Here is a 23,316-nt window from a genome sequence, read left to right as displayed (position 1 = left end):
TGCCTTTTTTACCCCAAATTAGGACCAGGGACTGCTTTTTTTTTACCCCAAGTTAAGCCCAAGTTGTTTGTTTGCCCTGTCCCGAAGCACCTGGGGCTTTTCCCAGTCTTTGCAGTGTCTGATGACTTACTGGAAGAGGAATTTTGCAGCGAGAGCAGGGCTGTGTGTGCACTCACTCAAGACCTTGACGCTGAACTTGTCACTCCTAATTAAACCTGCAGTAACGAGCCACGCTGGGATGCCACGGAAGAAGTGGCGGGGGAGATGCTGGGAATACACGAGCTGGCTGTTAGTTACATGTAAGACTATTGATTAGTCCTGGAAATTGTCCTGAAAATCACACTCAATTAAAGTAAAGCCTTCAAGGGACCCCCAGTATTTGTACCCGGGTTTCAGAGCTCGCCTGCACCCATGCTCGGTGCCAGTTTTCTGTCTCCTTTGGTGACGTGAAGTTGGTGCAGTGACAAACCAAAGGTTTTAAAATGCCCCTTCATTAGAAATGCTCCGAACAAGCCAGTGGATAAATGCTGCAGATGCTGCTTGTCCAAGCACTGCTCAGCTGCTGTGACACTTCATGCAAATCATCATCGGAGTTAATTTTGGGCAGGGGAATAAAATTCCACAAGGAGAAATAGAGCAGATTTAGTGCTGGTGGGAGACTTGGAGCCATCCATCAGTGTGACAGCTCTTCAGGGGGAGAGGAGAAAATCCATGAGTCTTGAAGGCATCAGTGGAGCACACGGTTTGCTCAGATTCAGGGGCCCCAGCAGTGCTCYGGGGTGGAGAGAGGCTCCCCAAAATTTAGGAGCCGTGCAGTAAAGGAGGCACTGTCTGGGTCTGCGTTTGTGTGTTTGTCCTGGGCCCATCTCCACTGGSATGTGGAAATATGAGGGATGGTGTAGATCACACCCATCGTCCTTGGCTCTGCTCTCTGGTTTTGCACATTTTTATCAGCCCTGGGAAACATTCGATTTGCTCGTTCTCATGTTGAGGAATTAGAGACACCCACCCCTGCAGTGAGCCACTTTCTCTTTACATCTAACACTCTCAGCAGGCTAACACTTGCATTCCATGGCTCAAATGATGTTTTTTGTGTTTTTTAAGAACACAACACATTGCCTTTTTTTGCTCTGTCCCTAGAGCATGATTCTGTTGCAGTGTGTGTCGCCCACCGTGAGTTTAAATGTTGATTTCCCAGGTGTACCTTCTCCTTTCATTGTGTGGGGGGTTTTAGGGTGAGGGAGAAGTTTCTCTTTCCCTGTCAGAGGTCCCTGATGTGCTCTGGGTCCCCCTGGGCTCGTGCTGGAGGTGCTGGGCTTGTGTGTGACCGCCAGCATTGGATACCAGCACCAGTCAGGGGAGGGATGTGTGACACTGGGACATCCCTGCCTGCCCTGTCCCCAGCAGGGACACCCTCACCCTCTGCCACCTCCTCCTGTCCCTCCTGAGGGTTTGCCAGCTGGTGGTGCCCAGCAGCAGGCAGGGATGCCAGCCCAGGGTCAGACTCAGGGGTCAGCAGGTCCTGGAGTCACGGCTCGGGGAGCTCTGACCTAAATATGGGCTTTGCTCGTCTGTCRGGCAGGGCAGAAATCCTGCCGGGATGAAAACCTCAGTCAGAGGGTGGGAAAGGGAGGATTACGGTTTGCCATCTGCCTCGGTACTCCATGTTGTAAATAATAGTGAAAAGGTAATGATGCACAAGTCCCTTAATGCAGATATTCTGCCCTGCTGCCACAGCACCTCGCCTGCGCCTTGCTGCGTCACAGGCCAAGTAGATTTTTCTCCTGAGTCACTGCCAAGTGGGGCAGAAGGGAATTTTAAGGCTGCAGGGCACCCAGGAGAGCTGTGGAGCTGGTGCCTGTCTGTGTCCCCCTCCTGCCAGCACACATCCAGGTGCTCTTCCCAGCACTCACAGGCACGGCTGGTGTGCACAAAGACATTTACCACAGCACAGAAACTCCCTCAATTACCACCTCTAACTCCTGGGGACCGTAGGATCCTGCTGCTTTGGGAATGATGGCCATGGGGTGGCCAAATCACTGGTGTTGGTGACCCCAGCTCAGCCCAGGACTGCATTCATGAGCATTGATGGAGAGTAGTTTAATTTAGTGCAGAGATGAACGGGGATGCTGTGGGCATCTACACAGGGCTGCAAGTAAAATCCTTAGGTTATTTTTTTKTTATTTCTGTGAGAGCCCCTTTAAATGATCTCTTTGGAGTGATCTTTGATACTAGTTAAAAAAAAAACAAAACAAAACAAAACAGGGAAAAGGAAAATGACACCCAGAGTGTGTGATCTGACCGCTTTTAATTCAAAGTACAGCTTGTACTTTTCCTCTTACTTGAGAGGATCACGGTTTGGGAAAACTTTAATTTTAGTAATAGACAGCTTGTGAGAGCTGGAGGATGGTTATTGTTCTGTTTCAGGGTAAGCTGCTCAACCATTCACGTGCTGTATGTGTAAATACAAATATTCTCAGGGAGCCAGGGCTGATGCTCCTGCTGGTTCTCCTTTTGTGTGTATTTTTTTTCCTTTTCAAAATTATCCAGCAGTACTGGACCACTGAGCAATACAGAGTGGGGTTAGCAACAAGCCCACTGCAGAGGGAGAAAAGTAGAAGTGTGCTTGTTTTACARAGAAAAATATGCAGAGATTTGTCCCAATTTCCACCTTGTTCTAGTTAACATCTGTGCTCTCACAATTGATTTTTTTTTTTAAAAAATCACTGTTTCTGACTTCTGCTGAAATCCTTTCATGAGATTTTCTTAACCTGTGTGTGGAGGAACCTTTGTCACGAGATACTTTATCTTAACCCCTGTTACTGAATTCCCGATGGTGAGGTGGTTGTTGCTGCTTTATTGTGGTTTTTMTGGCGGGTTCTCCGCTGTGCCCTCCCGCTATCTGCAGCTGGTTGGAACGATGCCCCTGGAAAAATGCCCTTGACCAGGAGCAAAGAGAGCTTCCCGGGGTCAGCTGTGAGTGTTGGCATTCCTGAAATACCTCAGGGGAGGACTAAAATCCAGCAATAACAAGGATGGATTTGCCRATGTCCAGCTTGCCGTGAAGACTCACAACTGCCAGTCAGCCCAGACGAACTGAGATCGCTGATTTTTGGTGTTTTTTTACTTAATGGAAGATTATACAATTTTCTTAATGCCATGGAAATGATGCTCTGTCCTCAGAATTGTAGCTCCTCGCCTGCAGACCAGCATCTCCCCAGGCTGGGATGGATTGCCCAGAGCTTGCTGGGAGTGCCTTTGGCCAGCACCGAGGTCTTTGAAACAGTAAAGCAAGACCTGCCTCTTCTAATTTAATGTTGGCTTTAATCTGCATCCGCAGCGGCGGCCTGCTAAAATCTAAATCAAATCAGGAGGTGGGGATTGAATTTATTAAGCTTCTGCTTAAGCTGGGTGGAATAATGCAAGAGGCTGTGAGAGCGCTGGATGGCTTTAGTTTTGCTGGAAATCTGGTTATTAAAAATCCCGAAGTAAACCTTTTTTTGTTTGTTTGTTTGATTTATTTTGTTTTTGAGGCTGAGTTTGCGGAGCTATTTCTAGTTAATTTTAGCAATATTGTTTAAAGGCATCCTTAAAGATTGAAGGAATTTTCTGTCAAAAAAAAAAAAAGAAAAAGAGAGAAATTTCACTTCTACTTTTCTCCTGTTACTCCTGGGTGACTCGTGGCTGTGGTTGGTGACGAATTGCTGAGGGTGGCCCTGTCACCTCCTGCTGCTGGAGCTGTACCCAAATTTCACCCACAAGGYACTCACAGGGCTGTTTGGGGTGGCTCTGGGGTCAGTGTGTCCCTCTCTGGGCAGGTCCGGGGCCCCTGTGCAGGTGCAAAATTGGCGAGGTTGCCAAGACCAGCAGCTGCTTGTGTTTGAAGCTGGGTACGTCCTGATCCTCGGCTGTTTTGGGCATTTCCAGAGCGTGTCAGAATMTTGCTTTTTGCCAGCAGAGAGCTGGCACTGGGTGAGCCCGTGGTGGTGGGGCTGTGGGGGTCCCTACATCCCCTTCCCCTGCAGCCCCTTTTCTTGCAGCCCCCCTTCTTCACGGCAGGGAGAGCGCTGCAGGCTCACAGGGCACCAGAAAATTCAGGTTTTTAAACTTTCCCCACCCCTCCCTGGTAGGAACTGTTGTTCTGGCAATRCAATTGTGTGGCTCCGTTAACATCCAAAGGTTCCTGCTGCTGTGGCTATTGAGCAGCTCTAAAAATAATCACGAGTGATAGCGAATAAAAACCTTATTGCTTTTCAGCTGTACCGAGGTCTGTCAGGTGGTGAATGCTGCTGTTTGAACTCGGTTAAAATGTTTGATTAAAAACTTGGTTACAAAATGTTCCTTGGACATTGTGTACTGGGGTTTGGTTCCCAGTGAAGGCCAAAACCCCCTTTGGGGCTCTGATGCTGCTGTCACTGGGATTTGCCGGGATTTTCCCCAGCACCCCGTGTTTTGGGTACGAATGAGGTTATGTAGCTCTTATTTCAGTCAACAGGAGGAACAGAGGGGAGAGATACCCCCAAAATGCTGATAAATCATGGGTGTTTGAAGGGTTCCTGCTGGCTTTGTGGGCTGGATGAGTCCAGCACCAGCCTGGCTCTGTGTGTTCAACCAAAGTCCTGTGGGCACTTGGGCTGGGCTGCCTGGGTCTGCTTTGGGAGTTCCCCCTTGSTGGCCCTGACTTTGTAGATGCAAGAAAGGTTAATTTGAACCTATAATTAATTCATTTAAATCTAAGAGTGTTCCTGGAGCCCTGTTTGTGTTTTCATCTCTGGCTTTGTTGTTGCTGTCCAACTGCCTYGGTCTATGGCCATGGGTTTGGGTCAGGGCTTGCTCTGTGGGGACCACACTGCCCTGTTTTGTGCAAAATGAACACACTTTGGTGTAGGTCTGCTGGGGGTGAATTGTGTTATTTCACAAAAGCCTCTGGGAAGCTTTTTTTTTTTTTTTTTCCCCAGGGAAACCAAATTCCACATTTGCCTTCAGACTTTACCCTGCTTTGTTAGATTGTTAACAAGTCAGTGTACACCTTGTCCAGGAGAAAATTAGACTGAAAAATTAGACTTGTGGTCTTTAATATACTCAGAAACTAAAACAGGATTTTTTTTTTTAATTTTACTAAAATAAATGGTTTAGCTGCACTGACTTTACAATGAGTGTGAGACTCTGTTAATGGAGAATTAATTTATTTCTGATTTAATTTCCTGAGGTTTCATCACGTTTAAACTTCTTCTTTCTTTTCTTTTTCACCTCTGCAGTACACTAGGGTTTGGATTCCTGACCCTGATGAAGTTTGGAGATCRGCAGAAATTATCAAGGATTACAAAGAGGGAGATAAAAGCCTCCAGCTGAAACTTGAAGATGAAACTGTAAGCTTTTGAACGCCATTATTCTTTTTAGTAACTTAAAGCCTCAAATTAATGTGTGAAGAAGCCCGAGCCATCTCATGGTTTCTGTGAAGTGGTTTCAAATGTGTTTTATTGCCTCAACACTTCCAGCTTTTCCCTGGCTGCTCCCTCCCTAGACACTCGTGTTGCAGTGGGTTGTGAGAAAAGCCCTTGACCTCCATCATCTCCTTTCATCTCCTGGCAAACTTGCAATGGTGTGTGGTATCAGGATGTAGTTTTTTTTTAATGGCAGCAGCGTGTTAGAAATGTCAGTTTGTGCTTTTTGCTGCTGAACAAATTGTGGAGAGCACGGCTGGTGGCGTCTCCTCAACCTGGGGCGCTGATGGAAAGCCCACACGCGGCTCAGAGGTGGCTGCTGTGCCACTGCTTTCTCCACGCCTTCCTTTTCCTCCCCAAGTGCAATCTTACACAAAACCCCTTTTCCTCCCCTTTGTTTTCAAATAAGAAAAGCTTTTGAAAGAGAAAAACACAAAACTCATTTAAATGTAGATGTTTTCTAGCGAGCGCCGGTTCCAAGTGCACAAAGAGCCCCGGCTGTGGCGTTGTGTGCAGCCGGCAATAAATCATTCCCAGAGCAGGACTGAGGGGCTGGGGAGGGGCAGCTGYGCTCTGTGCCACATGGAAACCTCATGGAGTGGGATTTTGGGGGGCAGCAGGGAATTGCAGGTGACGTTCCCCATGGCATTTGCCTCAGCTGCAGGTTTGGTGTAGGGGAAGGGAGCGGCCGTGCTGTGTACCCACCACGAGGTGCCTGGCACGGCAGGAAGGACAAATCCATTTTCTGTGAAGAATTTCACCTAAACCACCGTTCCTCATCGGGCAGGTGGGRTTTCCTGAGCTGTTTAAAGGGTGATCTGCTCTGTTACTTAGAGGAGCTGGCAGAGACCACCTGCTCCAAACTCAGCGTGCTCCAAGCAGGGCGAGCAGCCCCATCCCCTCGGAACAGTCATCCCACACTGTGGGGAGCATCCTCACCGGTCTGCCTGGTGGGACGATGGACAGCAGCAATGGGATGTGGTTGATCAGGCAGTTCCTCAGGGCAGTTGTTCCTCCAGAGCCCAGGGTTTTGGTGGTGTATGAATGCACCAGGCTTGCCAAGARTGTTGATTTTGGGATCTGCACCCAGGGCTTGGTGCTGCTGCCTCCTCCTGGCTCACCCTCAGCTGYTTTTGTTGTCCTGCCCAGTTTGCTCTACAGGGCAGCTTTCTGGGGAGGATAAAAGATGGGGGATGCTTGGTGTCTGTTTACCCTCCACAGTGACAAATCTGAATGAGGAGATGCACAGATGCCACCCCGCAATCCCTTGGAAACACCAGGCATGGAATCATTACGGAATCATGGAATTGTTTGGGTTGGAAGGACCTGAAAGTTCATCCAGTGCCACCCTTGCCATGGCAGGGACACCTTCCATTATMCCAGGGTGCTCCCAGCCCCAATGTCCAGCCTGGCCTTGGACACTGCCAGGGATCCAGGGCACCCTGTGCCAGGGTCTCAACCCCATTATGGCAAAGAATTTATTCCTAATATCTAATCAAACATGCTGTCCTTCAGCTTAAGGTAATTCACCTTATCCTGTCCCTGCAGCACTTGTCCCCAGTCCCTGTCCAGCTCTCCTGGAGCCTCTTTAGGCCCCAAAAGGGGCTCTGAGCTCTCCCTGGAGCCTTCTCTTGTCCAGGTGAGCACCCCCAGCTCTCCCAGCCTGGCTCCAGAGCAGAGGGGCTCCAGCCCTGGCAGCATCTCCGTGGCCTCCTCTGGCCTGGCTGCAGCAGCTCCAGGTCCCTGTGCTGCTGTTGGGATCCCCGGGGATGGACTCAGGTGGGTGCCTGGGTGCCCATTTCACTCACAGGAGCTCCTTTCTTCCACTCCTGCTTGAGCTGCCAAAGTGTATCTGCAGCTGCTGAGTGTCACAGCCCCCATCCTCCTTCCCTGGCTGAGATTCCCAGTAGTATTACTACTCAGGCGGGAATCACTTTTTTTCCTCTTTAATCTGGGTATTTCCCTGGGAACTAACGGGGCTGGGGAGTCCTGCAAGGTCCATTGTGTTTGTGCAGCTGAGTTCAGAATCAGCAGCATTGAAGTACAAGGAGATGAGAGAGTTACTGGAAGCTGTAGGTAGTAGCTTAACAAGCCTGTCACTGTTATGGTGAAACACGGAACATCTCATTTTGGGGTTGTGCAAGAGACCCAGGCTTCCTGGGAGCCCAGTTTGATTCTTCTCTGTGGGATCCGAGTCACTGAAAAGCTGCAGCCAAGGGGAGCAGCCCTTGTGTGCATCAGGTTGGAGATTGCCAGCACTCACACCTTCAGGGGATTCAGAGCTGTGGAGAGCCTTTTGTCCCTGACAGCCAACATGCATTACCCAGCTGCTCAGTGCTTCCCTTTTGTCCTTGTGCTTTAAGTGAATTTTCATGGGTTTTGTGGCTCTGCTCTGTATGCAGGAGTGCTCCCTCTGAATGGAGAGCTGACTTTTAAATATCACAAGGCATCCCTGGTGTGTTTGCCATTAAGCTGTGAGACTGAGTGCAAACTCCTGAAAATTGGCATTGACAAYGTGGAATTGGAGGAGAAAACCAGCCTGAGGTTGTCAGACATGCTGAGGGAACCTGTCCTCRTGCACTTGGGTCAGCTTTCCCTGTGCTGTTCGCACAGGCACAACCCATGCAGTGGTTTTGCTGGGAAATGGGGATTTCCTGAGCATCAGGCCTCCTTTCTGAGGCATCCTGTGAGGASCAGCATCACTGGAAATATTTTTTCCTCCTCTGTAAAGAAAAAAAAAATCTCATTTTTTCTTTAATTGATGGCTCTGTTTCTCATTTGGGGATGAGTCAAGAGCAGCATAAGGCTGCCACATGCCAGCTCCAGCAGTGTCACCTGGCTCCTCAAACACTTCAGCAGCGGGACTCTGCTCCTCTGTGTCCTCCCTGCCCCAAGGGGTGTCAGGTTTTGGATATAAAAGTAACYGGAATTTAAAATGAGCTGAGAAATGGCTCTGATGGTGGGAATGTGGTGAAGTTTGAAATGAGGTTGCTTTTCCAAGAGCAGGAGAACTCTCACATTGGATGAAGCTGTGGTTTTCTGTGTGGTGCCTGTTGCTGCTCGGAGCTGGCTGAAGGGTGCTGGTCCCAAGGCTGGCTGAAAACAGCTCAGGTGTGCCCAGCTGGTGCTTGTGGACCATCAATGTCCACCAGGGCTGTGTGATGGTCAGCTCACAGCCATTCCCAGACCAGTGACCTGTGACCTGGCAGTCTATCATGCRGGTCCCTGTAGCATTTATCACAAAGCGGCTTTTAATTAAATTTGAGCAGAGTGTGTAGGTATCTCACAGTAGCAGGAGCTGTGCATTAATGCAGGCATTGAAGGCATTGAAGTTTTTTGTGTTCCTGGCGTGTCTCCTCAGCTCTACGAGTACCCCATCGACCTGCAGGGGAGCGAGCTGCCCTTCCTGCGCAACCCCGACATCCTGGTGGGGCAGAACGACCTGACCGCCCTCAGCTACCTGCACGARCCCGCCGTGCTGCACAACCTCAAAGTGCGCTTCCTCGAGTCCAACCACATCTACACCTACTGTGGTGAGTGCCCAGACCACACATCCTGCTYCTGGAAGGTTGGGGGGCCAGAGAAACTCCTTGAGACCACAGAGCAGAGGCTGCAGAGTGAGGAAGCTAGATGGTGTGTGGGTTTAGGGTGGATGGGAGGCACCAGGGTTTGTCAACAGGATGTAAGAGTAGAGGTGTTTTTTGAGGGCTGGGGCACTGTGAGCTTGCTGAGCTCGTGGTCCATCTGTGCTTGGTGGGAACATCTTGTCAAAGGGGTTTGTGGCCAGCCTTTCATGGTCTTGGCAGTCCCAGAGGGGAAAAGTGGGACCTGGCAAACCAGTGGAGAGCAGCAGCATGCCAGAAAGAGTGATCCTGCTGGGGAATGTCCATAGCAGCTTTTCCTCTGGGAAAAATGAAAAAAAGCCTTCTGGTGCTGTGGTTTCCTTCCTTTTCTTCATGGCTCTGGGAATCATCTGACTCCTGAATTCGGAGCAGGAGGAGGGCAAGTGTGAGTTGGGTTTCTGGGGAGGGTGCAGTGCCAAAGCTCTTCAGGACTAAATTCAGCAGTTACCTGTGAATGGACAGCAGCAAGTTGCAATTAAAAAAATAAGGAAAAAAGGAAAGAAAGCAATTCACAGAATCCCAAACTTRTTTGGGTTGGAAGGGATTTTAAGTATCACCTTTTTCCACCCTCTGCCATGGGCAGGGACACCTTCCACTGTCCCAGGCTGCTCCCAGCCCCAATGTCCAGCCTGGCCTTGGACACTGCCAGGGATCCAGGGGCAGCCACAGCTGCTCTGGGTACCCTGTGCCAGGGCCTCCCCACCCTCCCAGCCAGCAATTCCTTTACAATATCCCATCCATCCCTGCCCTCTGGCACTGCCAAGCCATTCCCTGTGTCCTGTAAAAGCTGGTGTTCACAGCTGTGATTTAGAGTTCAGTTCMGGGCTGTTGAGGAAATGCCTGGCAGGAGGAGGGGACTTTGTGAAACAGAGTCCTAGAAATGCACAGCCTCTGTGGCTCTCAGTGATGTTTCCTTCCAGGATTTAATGCTGCGTGGTGCTAGACTGCTGGCATGACTTGCAGCCTTTTGCCGCTGCACGTGTGCCTTCAGCCCCCTGCTCTCACCCCAAATCAGCGAGGATTTGTGGCTGCAGCTTCTTGTGAACGTTCATGATCACCTCGAGTGTTGTGTGAATGAATGAAATCCCAGGGCTTTGGGCTTCAGGTGCAGCATGCCTCATGCTTTGGTTACAGCGTGGTTGAGAAGGGCAGCAGAGGGTTTATCTGAGCTGGGGACAGTCCTGCAGCAGTGTTTACATTGCAGTTCTGGTGCGTGAGGGGCTACTGCCCTGAGCACAGCAGGATGCAGACAGGCAGGAATGGGGCTCCCAGAGGAGCAGCAGCTGGGTCAGTGTCCTGCAGGGGCAGCTGGTGTGACAGCCACTGACCTCTGCCTTCCACGGCCAGCTGAGTCACACTCGTGGTGTTTGTCACAAGCTGAGTCACACTCGTGGTGTTTGTCACAAGCTGGGAGCTCCTGAGCTCCTGTAACTGGAGAATGCCGAGCCTGGAGCCGGCCCAGCCCCACAGCCAGGAGCTCCTGGAGCCCCTGGGGGAGACAGTGAGCCCTGCCTGACCTGGAACTCCTCCGAGGTGGGGMTTGTCACTGCCAGGTGCCCAGCATCTCCCTGGAGTGCAGAGAGAGCACCACACATGGCTTGGCTTCTGCTCAGCCCCCAGCTTGCCGCCTCTTCCGACATGCACAGAGCTGGAGAGGAGGCATAAAAACTTCAGAGCAGGCTCTGGCRTTCCTTTCCTGTGATTTATGTATTCCAGTTTGATTTGGTACATTCTTTGTTGGGAGCTTTTGCTTGTAACTCAAGCCAGGGGAAAACCCAGGGTGTTTGTTTGCATCTAGCAGAAATTGTTTTTTTGGAGTGATGGCTTGGGCTGTGTTGGTCTCTCCTCACCCCTCCTGCAAAGCCTGCCTTCACACAGTGGAGATGGTTGGGTATTTTTGTCCTTCTCACGGATTTTGTGTGTCCCCTTTGCAGCTCTTTGCCTTACTGTCAAAGGCAGTGAGATAAGATGAGAATCGCGCGCCCTTCCCCGTTCACTGCTCGCCTCTTTTGCGAGCTTTCAATCTTTGCATTATAAAAACCTCATTGAATCAACTGGCACAAGCCCTGCAACCCCTGAAATGCCCTCTCCCTGCTTGGTTGGTGACACCCTGCCTSTCTGTCTGCCCCAGGTATCGTGCTGGTGGCCATCAACCCCTATGAGCAGCTGCCAATCTAYGAGCAGGATGTCATCTACGCCTACAGCGGCCAGAACATCGGCGACATGGACCCRCACATCTTCGCCGTGGCCGAGGAAGCCTACAAGCAGATGGCCAGGTCAGTGCAGGCCCAGCCCTGGGATTTGGGTCAAAAGTGGGTAAAGATCCATTAAATCACTGCAGATACTCAATGAAAGTCGTGAAAGATGGCGTGCTGGAGATWGGGTATTTCTAATTAATTCTGCATAATGATTTCACTCCATTATTACACTCACACTGCTGGGCTGGTGGGGATCTTTGTGGTCCTCAAGAGCTCAGGGATTCAGTGGGGGATCCCTCTCYTGCTGCTGCTTGGACAGGTTTCCTGGAAGAAATTCAAACCACTCTGCAAATGTCATGTTTAATAGCTTAGAGGAAACCACATTTCAGATAATTTGGTGAGATAGTCAAACTAAACCCAGAAGCTAATGTTAGTTGTTGTTTTATGGAGACACTGTGATGTTGAGTTAGGAGGTGACTGGCAGATACTTGGAAATATTTATGGATCCTTCAAAGAGTGTCTTCACCAGATGGATATGGTGAGAGTTTTTCTTTATTTATTTCCATGCTTCTTGTGTTGCTGGGGATAAATGTAGGATTTTATTCTTAACAAGTAAGTTATGTTCCAAAAGAGAACTTGAGAGGAAACTGAAATTTGTTTTACTGGGGATCATTTTATTATAGTTGTCCAGACTCACACGGTGTGTTTATGTTTGCTTGTGGCTTAGCTGAGATTTTTGTATATCCCTGGCTTTCAATAGCAAGAGTAAGCACTGAATCATTTTCCAAAGGTTGGAACCTCCCTTCTGGTGTTTCTGGGTTTTAGTGGTGAGTTAGTGATTTCTAATCAGAAATGGCTCAGAGTTCAACCCAGAAATGCATTTGGAGGTGCACGGCCATGGCAGAGGTTGGGTGGATTGCACCCAGCCTGAGTCCAGCCCAKTTCTCTCCTGTGAGTGTCTGTGCTTTGAGAAGAGCTCAGGAATTCGGGGAGCTGCCTCTAGAAGGAGGAAGGCTGAGGAACTTGTCCTTGTGTGATTCCAGGCTGAGCAGYGAGCTGCTGCRTGGTTCATTTTAGAAGATTTCARGGWTTTGCTGATCAGTGTGGACARGACCCATGGGTTTTCCTGGGCAAGTGTCTGAAATGCAAGGCAACATTGCTTTTCTGCTCAAGTCTGTGCCAGGGCAGACACGTTGTTTCCCACATCCCTGAGTGAATTTGCAGGCAGTGGGCTAACACACAACTCTGGCCAGCAATGCTTGTCTCTGCTTTCCTCCTCATCAGAATAAAGCTACTTTTGACCGCAACTCATAATTGGTAAGTGCTGTCTCTGGGTGGTTCAGGCTCTTTTTTCAAGGGGACAGGGAAATAAGCASCTTCAGAGCTCTGAAGCAAGGTGCTCGCTGCTCAGCGCTCCTCTGGCTCTGTTTTGGGYTGTTATTACAGTAATTGCAGGCTTGGCTACAAAGGAGGGTTTCAGACAGGGCTCAGAGGAGATTGGGAYGTGGATTATAGGAATCTACATGGTTATTTGAAATGTGCCTTAAAATGCAGCACGCTGAGTTTTGAATCTGAATGGTTCTGGGCGGTGCTGTGTTCTCTGCACAACAGCTCCGAGCTTTTCACTCCGAGGCGCTCCGAGGAGGGCGTGGGGATGGCACAGCTCCTGGTGATGAGTAAAGGGCATTGAACAGGACTTCTTCCTGCCCTTTTTTCATCTGAAACGCTGACTCTGTGGGATGCCTCGTGTCTGCAGCCCAGCTTTAGGTGGGTTGTGGCTCGTTAAACCTAAACTGGTGCTGGAACACCGCTCATTTTTGCAGTTCAGCTTTTAAACAATTGGATTATGTCTGATGCATCCTGATGGATCAGGAATAAAACTCAAACCTGCTGTCTCAGAAGGTCAAACTTCCAAGGTGATTGAGAGCAGGAAAGCAGTCTCTGGCCCAGTCTTCTGGGTTTTTGAATATTTTATCTCCATCAGAGGCCCAGAGTGCACAGGGGAAGTGCAGTGGAGGTGATGGAATGGTATTGAGTGGATGGTAAGGGAGAAGGGCACAAAATCTACGGCTCTCTGTTAAATGAGACAAATTGGAGGTGATTAGGTGTTTATTTCTCTGCCATGGCCAGGTAGAGGCAGAATGGGGCAGGAAGAGCAGAATGTGAAGCAGCAGGTGTATGCAAGGTTAGTGACATGCTCCTGTGCTCTCTCACTGCCCCAGAGCTGGGACAGGGGGCCCTTCACAGGTGACTGTGGGATCCTCTGCTTGCTTTTGTCCTGTCATCAGAAAATGCCAGATTCAAAGGAAAAAAATAAAAAAAGTTGCGGATGGGCTGTCCAAGGAGGCTGCAGAGGGTGTATAACAACACCTGATCCCTTTTTTGAGTCAGAATTGTTCCCAAAGCACCTGAACACTTACAGTGAGTTCGGCATGTGTTAAAACTCCCCTTTAAACGTGAGTTTTTCCCAAAGAGGATGTTTTGCAGACAGTTGCTTTGCAGCACTTGCATGTAAAACAGCTTAAAAAAAAGGGGCGAGTGATTAAAATTCATATGTGACATCCTCTTAATTTTTACAGTGACCAGCTCTTTACAAACTCCCCTTATACCCAGTGTGAGACTGAACACACTCAGTTCTCTGAAATAATATTGTTTTAAACAAAAGGAGCRTCCTGGGGTTAATTTGCTCCAAGTGTTGCTGCTGGAGGCAGTGGAGTCAAGTGCTGGGGTGGTGGAAGGATGGATCCTTTGCTGATTGTTAATGGTGCTGGGCTGGTGGAAGGGTGGATCCTTAATGGTGCTGGGGTGGTGGAAGGATGGATCCTTTGTTGATTTTAATGGTGTTGGGTGGTGGAAGGATGAATCATCTGGTGATTGTTAATTGTGTTGGGGTGGTGGAAGAATGGATTATTTGGTGGTTGTTAGTGATGTGTTGAGGTGTTGGAAGGATGGATCCTTTGGTGATTTTAATGGTGCTGGCATGGTCAAAGGATGGATACTTTGGTGATTTTAATGGTGCTGGGGTGGTGGAAGAATGGATTATTTGGTGGTTGTTAATGGTGTTGAGGTGTTGGAAGGATGGATCCTTTAGTGATGGTAAATGGCTGTGGGATTGGGAGCAGTGAACACCTTGGGRCACAGATTGTCCCCAGGGCAGTGCCAGCACCTCCTTGGGCACAGTCCTGTCCTGGCCTGGTGCAGTRGGGGCTGCAGAAGGTGTTTGCCCTGCTGGGAGCAGCCTGGGAGCTGTGCTGTGATCACACAGAGAGCCAGCACCGCCGCCACTGCCCGAGCTGATCCGGGCTTTTCTCACAGAGGAACAAAAGATCCCTTGTGTGCCCACATCCCAGCTCTGGTTTCCGTGTGTGTCATAGCTCTGGGAAGGAGCCTGGAGTCTGGCAAAATTCCCCTCTCCAGAACGTGCATTTCTGCTGCAGTCAGAGCCTGACCTGGGCAGGTTTCACTACTCTGTGGTGGCACTGCCAAGCCACACATCCAGTGCTGGGGACAGCTCTGAGCCCCTCGGGACAGGAGGGACATTGAGGGGCTGGAGCGTGTCCAGGGCAGGGAACGGAGCTGGGGAAGGGGCTGGAGCCCCAGGAGAGGCTGAGGGAGCTGGGAAAGGGGCTCAGCCTGGAGCAAAGGAGGCTCCAGGGGGACCTTGTGGCTCTGCACAACTCCCTGACAGGAGGGGGCAGCCGGGGGGGTCGGGCTCTGCTCCAGGAACAGGGACAGGAGGAGAGGGAACGGCCTCAGGCTGGGCTGGGGAGGGGCAGGGGGGACACCAGGAGGAATTTCTCCATGGAAAAGGTGGTCAGGCCTTGGCAGGGGCTGCTCAGGGAAGTTTGGAGTGCCCATCCCTGGAGGTGTCCAAGGAACCCTGGAGGTGGCACTGAGTGCTCTGGGCTGGGGACAAGTTGGGGATTTGGCACAGATTGGACTCCTCAGTCTTGGGAGGGCTTTTCCATCCTTAGAGATTCCCTGTTTCATGCTCTGAGCCCACTGCCTCTCTGTGAATGTCACCCATTAGTTGTTGCCAGTTCACAGAGGAAGTTTGGACAGTGACAATGCACCACCAGCTTCCCCCTCACAGCCTTTGGGAGCTTCAGTTGTGTTTTTAGTAGATATTCCCCTTCTTGTCCACAGCTCCATTTTAATCCTTGCCAGCTTGATGTGTCGGAGTGGTCACTGTGTTTTCATGTGGTGCTGGGCTGAGTCTGTTAGGAAAATCCATGCAGTGGGTTTATTTGTGTGCCTTTTCTGTCTTTGCCCCCCGTCTGTTCCTTTTGTACCAGCTGGGTTCATTCTGGGCGCAGACTGGGAATTGCTAGTCCAAATAAGGTTTCTCAAAGTTTTTGGGTTTGGTGAGGTTGCTTTTGTGGTGATTCTTGTTTTGTTTTGGTGGTTGTGTTTTTTTTTTTTTTTTTTTTGTTTTTGTGTGTTTTTTTTTTTTTATTTTTTTTATTTTTTTTTTTTTTTTTTTTTTTTTTTTTTTTTTTTTTTTTTTTTTTTTTTTTTTTTTTTTTTTTTTTTGTTTGTTTGAATTAGTTTAATTTTTCTGAATTTTTGAATTTTTTTGGTGGATCTTTTTCTTTGGTTTGAATTACTTTAATTTATTTATTTATCTACCAAAATGAAATTTAATTTATTTGTTTATTTTMAAAATAATTAATTAATTGATTATTTCAATAAAAATAATGCATTATGCTTAATAACATATAGAATTGAACAGCACTGGGTGAGAGAGGCATTGTGCTGTGGGCAGTGCAGCAGAAGAACGAGCCCTCCAAAGGCTGCCAAACACGACCCAAAAACAGGGAGGAGGTAGCAGAAGTGATCTTTTTTCAAACCATAAATCAGGCATTGAAGGTGTTGTCAACCCCTTCGGTGTGTTTTCCACTTCCTCCTCTGCTGTGGGAGGAACATTTCCTCACCTGAGAGCCCTTTGAGCTGGGGTGACACGGCAGCAGCTCAGGTCAGACAACGAGCCCAAAGGAAAAGGGAGCTGAGGAATTTGTCCTTGTGTGACTCCAGGCTGAGCAGYGAGCTGCTGTGGGGCTCATTTKAGAAGATTATCARGGTTTTGCTGACCAGTGTGGACAGGACCTGTGRGTTTTCCTGGGCAAGTGTCTGAAAATACAAGGCAAAAACTTGYTTTTCTGCTGGAATCTGTGCTAGGGAAGACACAGTGTTGAACTCTTACCATGGCAAAGATCTCGAGTGATAAAGGGTCTGTGGAAGCCTCCTGAGGTCAAGTGCCACGGGCTTTATTCCCTGGTGCCTCCATCAGGCTGATCTTCACCTGTGATCCTTGCCCAGCTGTTCTGGGGGCCAGGTGAAAGTGTCTTGGGTGTGTTTGACATGCAGCTCCGTTAATCCCACATTGCAGAGCGTTTTGGTGTTCTGAAGRGCTCTGCAGACCCACCCCACCCTTGCAGTGTCACTGGAAGGCAGTTGTTGTGGTGGTGACCTGTTGGAGTTTCCACCTTCCCAGCATGAGGATCTCCTCACAGTGTTATCGGCAGTCCTTGCAGAAGAGGTAAAATAAGTAATGCGGGTGTGATTTGATGGATGAGTTCATTTTCTGCCTGTGCTGTGTGAGCTGCAGCTCCGTGGGTGCCAGATAACCCCCGGTGTCTGCAGTTAAACCAGGCTCTGCATCTGCTGTGCAGCTCCTGAATTTTAAGGGTTATGGAAACAGGGAGTGTCCTCTGTCCAGGTGCTGTTCCTGTCCCCAAGTGCTCAAACACTTGGACTGCACACAGGTGACTCTGTTTGGCACTGGCCTTCCATTTTCATTGCCCAAGCTTTGCTCTGCACTGCCAAAATCGCTGCTGGCTGCAGCCACAGGGAAATGCCTGTGCCCTGCAGGGACACAGGTGCCACTGGGGCTGCCTGAGGTGGCCACAGCTTTAATTTCCGCTACTGGGGGCAATGCTGGAGCTGGAGAAGAGCAGAGATTGCAGCAGCAACCCTGCACACGAGCAAACAGACCCAGGAGGGGTCTGGGCACCGTGGGGGATGTCCTTTCATAGCACTTCAAATCTCAGGCTTTTACAGGAGGATTTAAAGCCGTACAAAGAGAGAGCAGACAGGAGTTAAAAGRGAGATTAACCCCCGACAGAGATGCGAGAGGAATCAGACTGGCGCAGTAAATAAGGCTGAATCCTGTCTTACATTGAAGGCAGGGAAGGGTTCAGGCTCCAGGGGAATGATCTGTGGGGCTGAGCTCCAGGGTCCATTCCAGAAATAAAACTCTGGTCCAAAAACAGGGCCAGAAAAAAGAACACTCAAGAACCTTGAGTTTAGGAAGGTGCAGAACTGAGGGGGTTCTCTTCTGCTCAGAGTTAAAAGTGGGGCAGGGATGAAGGGAGCAGGTTTTGCAAGAGCTATCCCACAAATGTGCTGCTGCTGGTGTAAGACCTCAGGGATTGCTTTTCTTCTTCAGAGGTGCTATATAGCAAAAAAAGAAATATTAAAAAAATAAAATTGGGAGACACTCCGGGAAATATTTCCCAAGGACTAGAGGAGAGACCTTCTGGTCTTACTTGCTGTGGGAGAAGACAAAGGTGCTCTGGGGAGAAGTGGGCAACTAAGGAACTTTTTTTTTAAATTTAATTTTTTTCCTTTTTGGCAATTTAGAATAAGGATGATGCTATTTGCTAGCAGATTTAATAATAAATGAGGCATCCCTTATAGAAAAAGCATAAATACTCATAAATGGGACAGAACTGGCATGAAAAAGCTTAAGATAGAGAAGGGCCAGTGCCTGACTGAGAGTACTGGGTGTGTGTGAAATATCACTGACTGGGAAAGAGTGTTAACCGCCTGCATCAAAAATGTAATCACTGCTGTGATGCAGGAGAGCTGTTGGAACTGTGAGGGGACAAAGCTGTAAACATTCCAAACAGTATTTATGAGCAGCACAGTAAAATCTTGTGTTTTTTGTGGCTGGCCTTGTGGCTGGCCTTGCTCTGCTCCCGGTCACTGTGTGCCACCCCACATCCCCGGTGAATTTATGGAGATTTTGGGATAGAGAACCCAGAGCATGGTTTCTGAAAATCTCTCTCTGGGTTTTTCCTGATGTTCACCAACTTCAATTAAACACATGGTAGTGTGGGAGCTTTCCAAGCAGCAGTGGCTTGGGATCGTGGAGGTGATAAAATCTGCCCAGGACCTTCTTGGTGGGTGGAAGAACAACGGACCTGTCCCCCTGGTGCTCCAAAGCTGTCCCTTGGCACAGCGTCCCACGGTCCTTGCTGTGCCTGCTGCCTTTGGGAGGACACAGTCCTGAGCCTCCTCCCTCCGCAGGGCTCTGGCACTGTGCAGGTGGCCTGGGCTGGAGCCAGGGATGCTCTGKGCTCTGATCCCGGCACAGAAAAGAGCACCAGGGTGCCAGGGAGCCGAGGAAACCGGCTGGGTGCGTGTTTGGCTCTCGTTAGGAACAGCGCACAAAAGAATTGCTGACCTCGTTTCTGTGAGGCCGAGGAGTTTGTGTTCCTCCCTACCGGGGTGTGCATAGCGTCGGTGCTGGGGGAAGGTCACCCTGCCTGCCCGGGGAGAGGGGGAAAGGCTGGGACAGCTCAGCATTCCGCAGGAACTTGGGGCTCTGAGGGCTTTCTGTGCTGTTGGAAAGGAGTTTCCAGCCCTGTGCGAAGCATTTGGGGCAGACGGGGCATTGATGGGCTGGGGTGTGCAGGGGAAGAGCCCACGGTGCTGGAGACAGCATGGGAGGGCTTTGAGCTCTGCAGAGACACCCCATCTGCTCGGTGGGGTGTGATCCCGGTGTGGGGTGTTGATGGTGCGTGTTGGACAGTGAGGAGCACTGCCCTCGACGGTCCGTGCCAGCGTCCTGCACGTTCATCCTCACCCCTTCCGTGCCAAACTGCTGCTCTTCAGCTTCTTCCCAGCAACTGAGACACTCAGGGCTGCGATTTCTGTCTGCTTGCTGAAACACAGGGGTGTGTGAGCAGTTGGGCTCTAAAGTTGTGTAGGATGGCCCGGGGGAAAGCATCATCCCCATTGCATCTCAGAATCACAGAATATGCTGAGCTGGAAGGGGTGCATCGGGATCACCCAGCTCAGCTCCTGCCTCTCCACCTCTTTGAAATCCAGCCCTTTGTGGTTGTGGCCAAAATTGATTTTGAAGCTCTRATGTGGGTGTAGATTGTTGGTGAAAACTGTATTATTTTCCCCCATTGTGTTGTATCATGTGCCATTGTATCAAAAGTTCTCTCTATAAGAAAGTTGTCTGTATTAAGTAGTCTTCTGTGTGAAAAAAGGAACGTCCAAAAAAAGGTTGTACGGGGTAATCCATGTCATTTATGAAAGACACAATGTAAAAAAACCACCCAGATGAACATGATGAACATGTGGCATGTGAAAATCTGTCCTTACAGCACTGCTGGCTTCAGCAGCTGCAGCATGAAATGTGCATTTACAGCTGATGTTTGAAAATGCAAACAGAAAACAAGTCCTCAGACACAGTTATTTGACTGGATGYAAAATACCTTCTTGGGTTTCTCTGAGGGAGAAGTGTAACTGCCCCTAAATTTATGGTTTTCTACTTTCCTTGACAGTGCCAGGGATTCTAAAAACGCAGCTCAGAGCCAACAAATAAAAGAAGCTGCTGTCACTCTTGACAGTGGTGCTGCTCCACATTCCAGTTATCCCACTRAACTGGGAACAACTGCTGGTTTCAGAGACCATTCCAGATACGGCTTTTCTCTGTGCCACAACACTGCAGCACTTGGATTTTCACTCTGATTTTCACCTCCAGAATTTGAAAGCGRAGTTGGACCATCTCAGTCTCTTGTCACTGTTATTAGCACTTGAGGAATGCAATCCAGTGGTGATTAGATTATTGCATTTTTTTGTGTTTCTAACAACACAATGCAGTAACTACGCTCATTCTTAGCCTTTGCAGCGCTGTCCATAGAGAAATGCGTCGGGGCTTTTGTGGGTGTTGTGACCTTCATTGTGGCCAGGCTCAATTCAAAGTGCAGTACTTAAAGGATTTTTAATCTTCAGATTGCTTTATGAACTAATCCTCCAAGCAACCTGAAAGAAGTAGGTTAAATATGATTTCCGTGGTGGAGAGACTTATTGACTCGTTCCATGAGGCAGAGAATTAGTGTCAGATCTGAGATTAAAGCTGGAGTGACCCCTGACAATTATTCTCAGTCTGGCTCTGCCTTCATTTGTTCCAGATCCTTTTCCCTCTTGGAGAAGTTCTGTTTTTAGTGCAGCTGTTTTTGCTCCYGCTGAAGAGACCAGGATGGAGTTGTGCAGTTAAGCTGCTTGTGCCAGCGGTGATTTTCTGAAGGGATGACTGTGAAAACGAATCCTAGATTTTTCAGGTTCCTTCTCATGGGTTTAAATGATCTCATGGGTTTTAGAGGATGCAGACTTTGGAAAAATTCTGGCTGGTGAACATGTCTGGAGAACTTTTGGGGTGTATTTGTCTCTGGGTGCTGCTGAGGGCTGAGGGTGTTGGGTGTGAATATCTGCACCGAGGTGTCCCCTCAGACCCTTTCCTGTTGCCGTGGCTCGACCATCCCTGTTTCTGAAGGGGGATTTTCCAGGGATGTTCTGCCCTGAATTAATTAGATGTGTTGATGGGAAATCACATGTGACAGTGACTGCTGACATTGCCAGGCTGAGAACTGGAAACCCTGGGCAGTGCCACACCTCTGACTGCTCCACTGCAGCTGGACAGCTGTGTCCAGCTGTGTCCAGCTGTGYCCAGCTGGGCAGCCTGGGGTGTGGGTGCTTCTCCACACCTTTCCAGGCTGTCTGGAGGCTCCTTTGAGGGCAGCAGTATTCTCTGCATTTCTGGAGGTGAAGGGCTGACTGCTCAAACAAACAGGGATATACATTTCCTTAATGTAAAGGCTAGTAATTAGCAGGCAGTGCTAATCAGCAGAGGAATCTGAAGTGCCCTTTCTCTTCATAGACAAGTTACTTTTTTTTTTTGCCTTGGGCAGCACCTTTTGATGTTGCCTTTAAAACATGGTGTCTGCTGGACGTTTAGAGTATACATATAAAGAAGGAATTTTTAGAGGTTGCCCAGAGCAGCTGTGGCTGCCTCATTCTTGGAAGTGTCCAAGGTTGAGCTGGACAGGCCATGGAGCAGCCTGGCATAATGGGAGGTGTCCCTGCTCGAGGCCTTTATGGATGGCCTCTAAGGGTCCTTCCCAACCATGGCAATTCTGMCATTCCATGGTGTTTTTCATGAGTTGTAAAAGCACCAGTGACTCTGGGCTGGGCACACCATTCATCCCCTGCTGTGTGTGTGTGTCCAGGGATGAATTTTGATGGGTATCAAAGGAGGAGAGGGCTGTTACTCACCTCCAGAGCATCTCTGCAGGTGCTGCTGCCTCCTGCACTGAAGAAACAGTTCTGGGTTTTGTTCTGCTGGGCCTTCTGCTCCCTGATGGTTTTGTTTGCCTCTCGGGTGGTGGGGGCTGTGCTCACACTGTGCTGTGGGTTGGCCATGGTGTGAGCAGCGTGTTTTGGGGAGAGGAGCCCCGAGGTGCCCAGGAGCCCCAGGAGGAGATGGGACAGCGCTGCCATGCTGCAGCAGAGGCAGTGTTCACCAATAACTCTTCATTTTATCCAGGTTTTCTCTTCCATAATAATTCTCTTCCGTGCTGGTGCTGCCAAAATTGAGTGTATTTTAAGCAGCTGTGTTGCACGCTGTGCCTGCACAGTGGCCAAACATTTCAGTGTCTTTTATTCCACGCTGAACACAAACACCTCCTGCCTGGCTTTAACCCTTTCTGCTGCCTGAGCATCCKGTTTGCTGCCAGCTGCTCCGTGGGGTTTATTGATCTTCCCCTGCTGGCACCAGCAGTTGGTTAACTTGTGCTCCGAAGAAGGAAAAGGCTCTGCAGCTTTTGTTCCTGAAAGCTTTTATTCCTGAAGTCRGAAAATAAATATCTGAACATGCATTACCTGTCAAAAAAAAAAAAACCCAGAAGAGACACATTACTGCAAATCCATGAGGCTGAGTGGCCTGCTAAAGAGCAGCTTTCTTTCTATTTTACATTATCAAGACAATCCAAAGGTTTTTGTGCCATGGAGAGCCCACCTGGCCATTTCATATTGGCACATTAGGGCCAATATTTTAGCCATTAGGGCAAATTCTTGAGAAACGCTGGAAAACCAGGATCTGGCAGAGGGGCTGCAGTGGCAGTGAGTTGTGTTGGCCGTGGTTCTGTCACCAGGCTCAGTGTCTTTTGCCAAACGCCTGTTTTAAAAAGAGACAGGCCAGAGGGAGGCATAAAGCACTCAGAATGCTGCTTAAAGGCATTTTTGTGAGGGAGCTGGAGCCCAGGGGAGCTGTGGGTCTGGGCTGGTTCCTGCTGGGCTCCCAGGTGGGTTGGTCTCTGCCTCGTGTGCCAGGCACACCCCAATAGCTGATGTGGAGAAGTTATGGAAGAGGTCAGAATTGGTAATGGGAAGTCATAATGGTGAATCCTATACAGGAAAAAAGGGTTACCAGATATTACCTTGCAGCCAGGTAATGCATATTTGTGAGATTTTGGCCTCATTTAACTGAAGACAAACTCCCAGTCTGATGGAGCTTTTATCTTCTGGCTCTAAGAGGAAAGTGGCGAGGAAATGTTACCTGAAAAGTGCCCCTTGGGTTGTACCTGTCATGCAGAGAAGGRTGGAAAACAATAATTCTGAAGTAACTTTTAGGCAAGTGTGGCTCTCAGCTGTGCCAGCTGTGAGGGGTTTGGTTGTCACCTCTTCCTTCTGCTTCTCCCTCACCTCAGACCAAGGACAGTCTGTTCATCCACGTTTGCAGCCCATGCCAAACCCTCTGTCTGCCCTTTCCTGGGCAGCTGGCAGGGATTTTGTCTGCTGGACCCTGCTGAAGGCCAGCGTGGGATTCACTGATTTTGCTCAGCAAGAGGCTGTCCTTGAGTCACTGATCCATGGATCCATCAGGGCTGGGAAGAGCCTCATGGATCCAGTCCAGCTGTCAGCCAGCACCAGCACCTTCACCACTGATCCATGGATCCATCAGGGCTGGGAAGGGCC

General features: G+C 49.4%; 1 protein-coding gene across 2 annotated transcripts in view; it reads left to right on the top strand.

Moving 5' to 3' along the window:
• The window catches only part of MYO5B (myosin VB), a 149,931-nt gene that overhangs the window by 23,874 nt on the left and 102,741 nt on the right, over positions 1-23,316 (top strand). For both annotated transcript variants that reach the window (XM_057378458.1, XM_057378457.1), the window contains exons 2-4: positions 5,259-5,369; positions 8,806-8,977; positions 11,199-11,343. In XM_057378458.1, the coding sequence (XP_057234441.1) occupies positions 5,259-5,369; positions 8,806-8,977; positions 11,199-11,343 (428 nt within the window). The remainder of the gene's footprint in view (positions 1-5,258; positions 5,370-8,805; positions 8,978-11,198; positions 11,344-23,316) is intronic.

This window comes from Malurus melanocephalus, unplaced genomic scaffold (assembly GCF_030028575.1).
Source record: "Malurus melanocephalus ecotype Western Australia unplaced genomic scaffold, MMel_1.1 scaffold_359, whole genome shotgun sequence".
Lineage (NCBI taxonomy): Eukaryota > Metazoa > Chordata > Aves > Passeriformes > Maluridae > Malurus > Malurus melanocephalus.
This window is presented reverse-complemented; position numbering and strand designations above follow the sequence as displayed.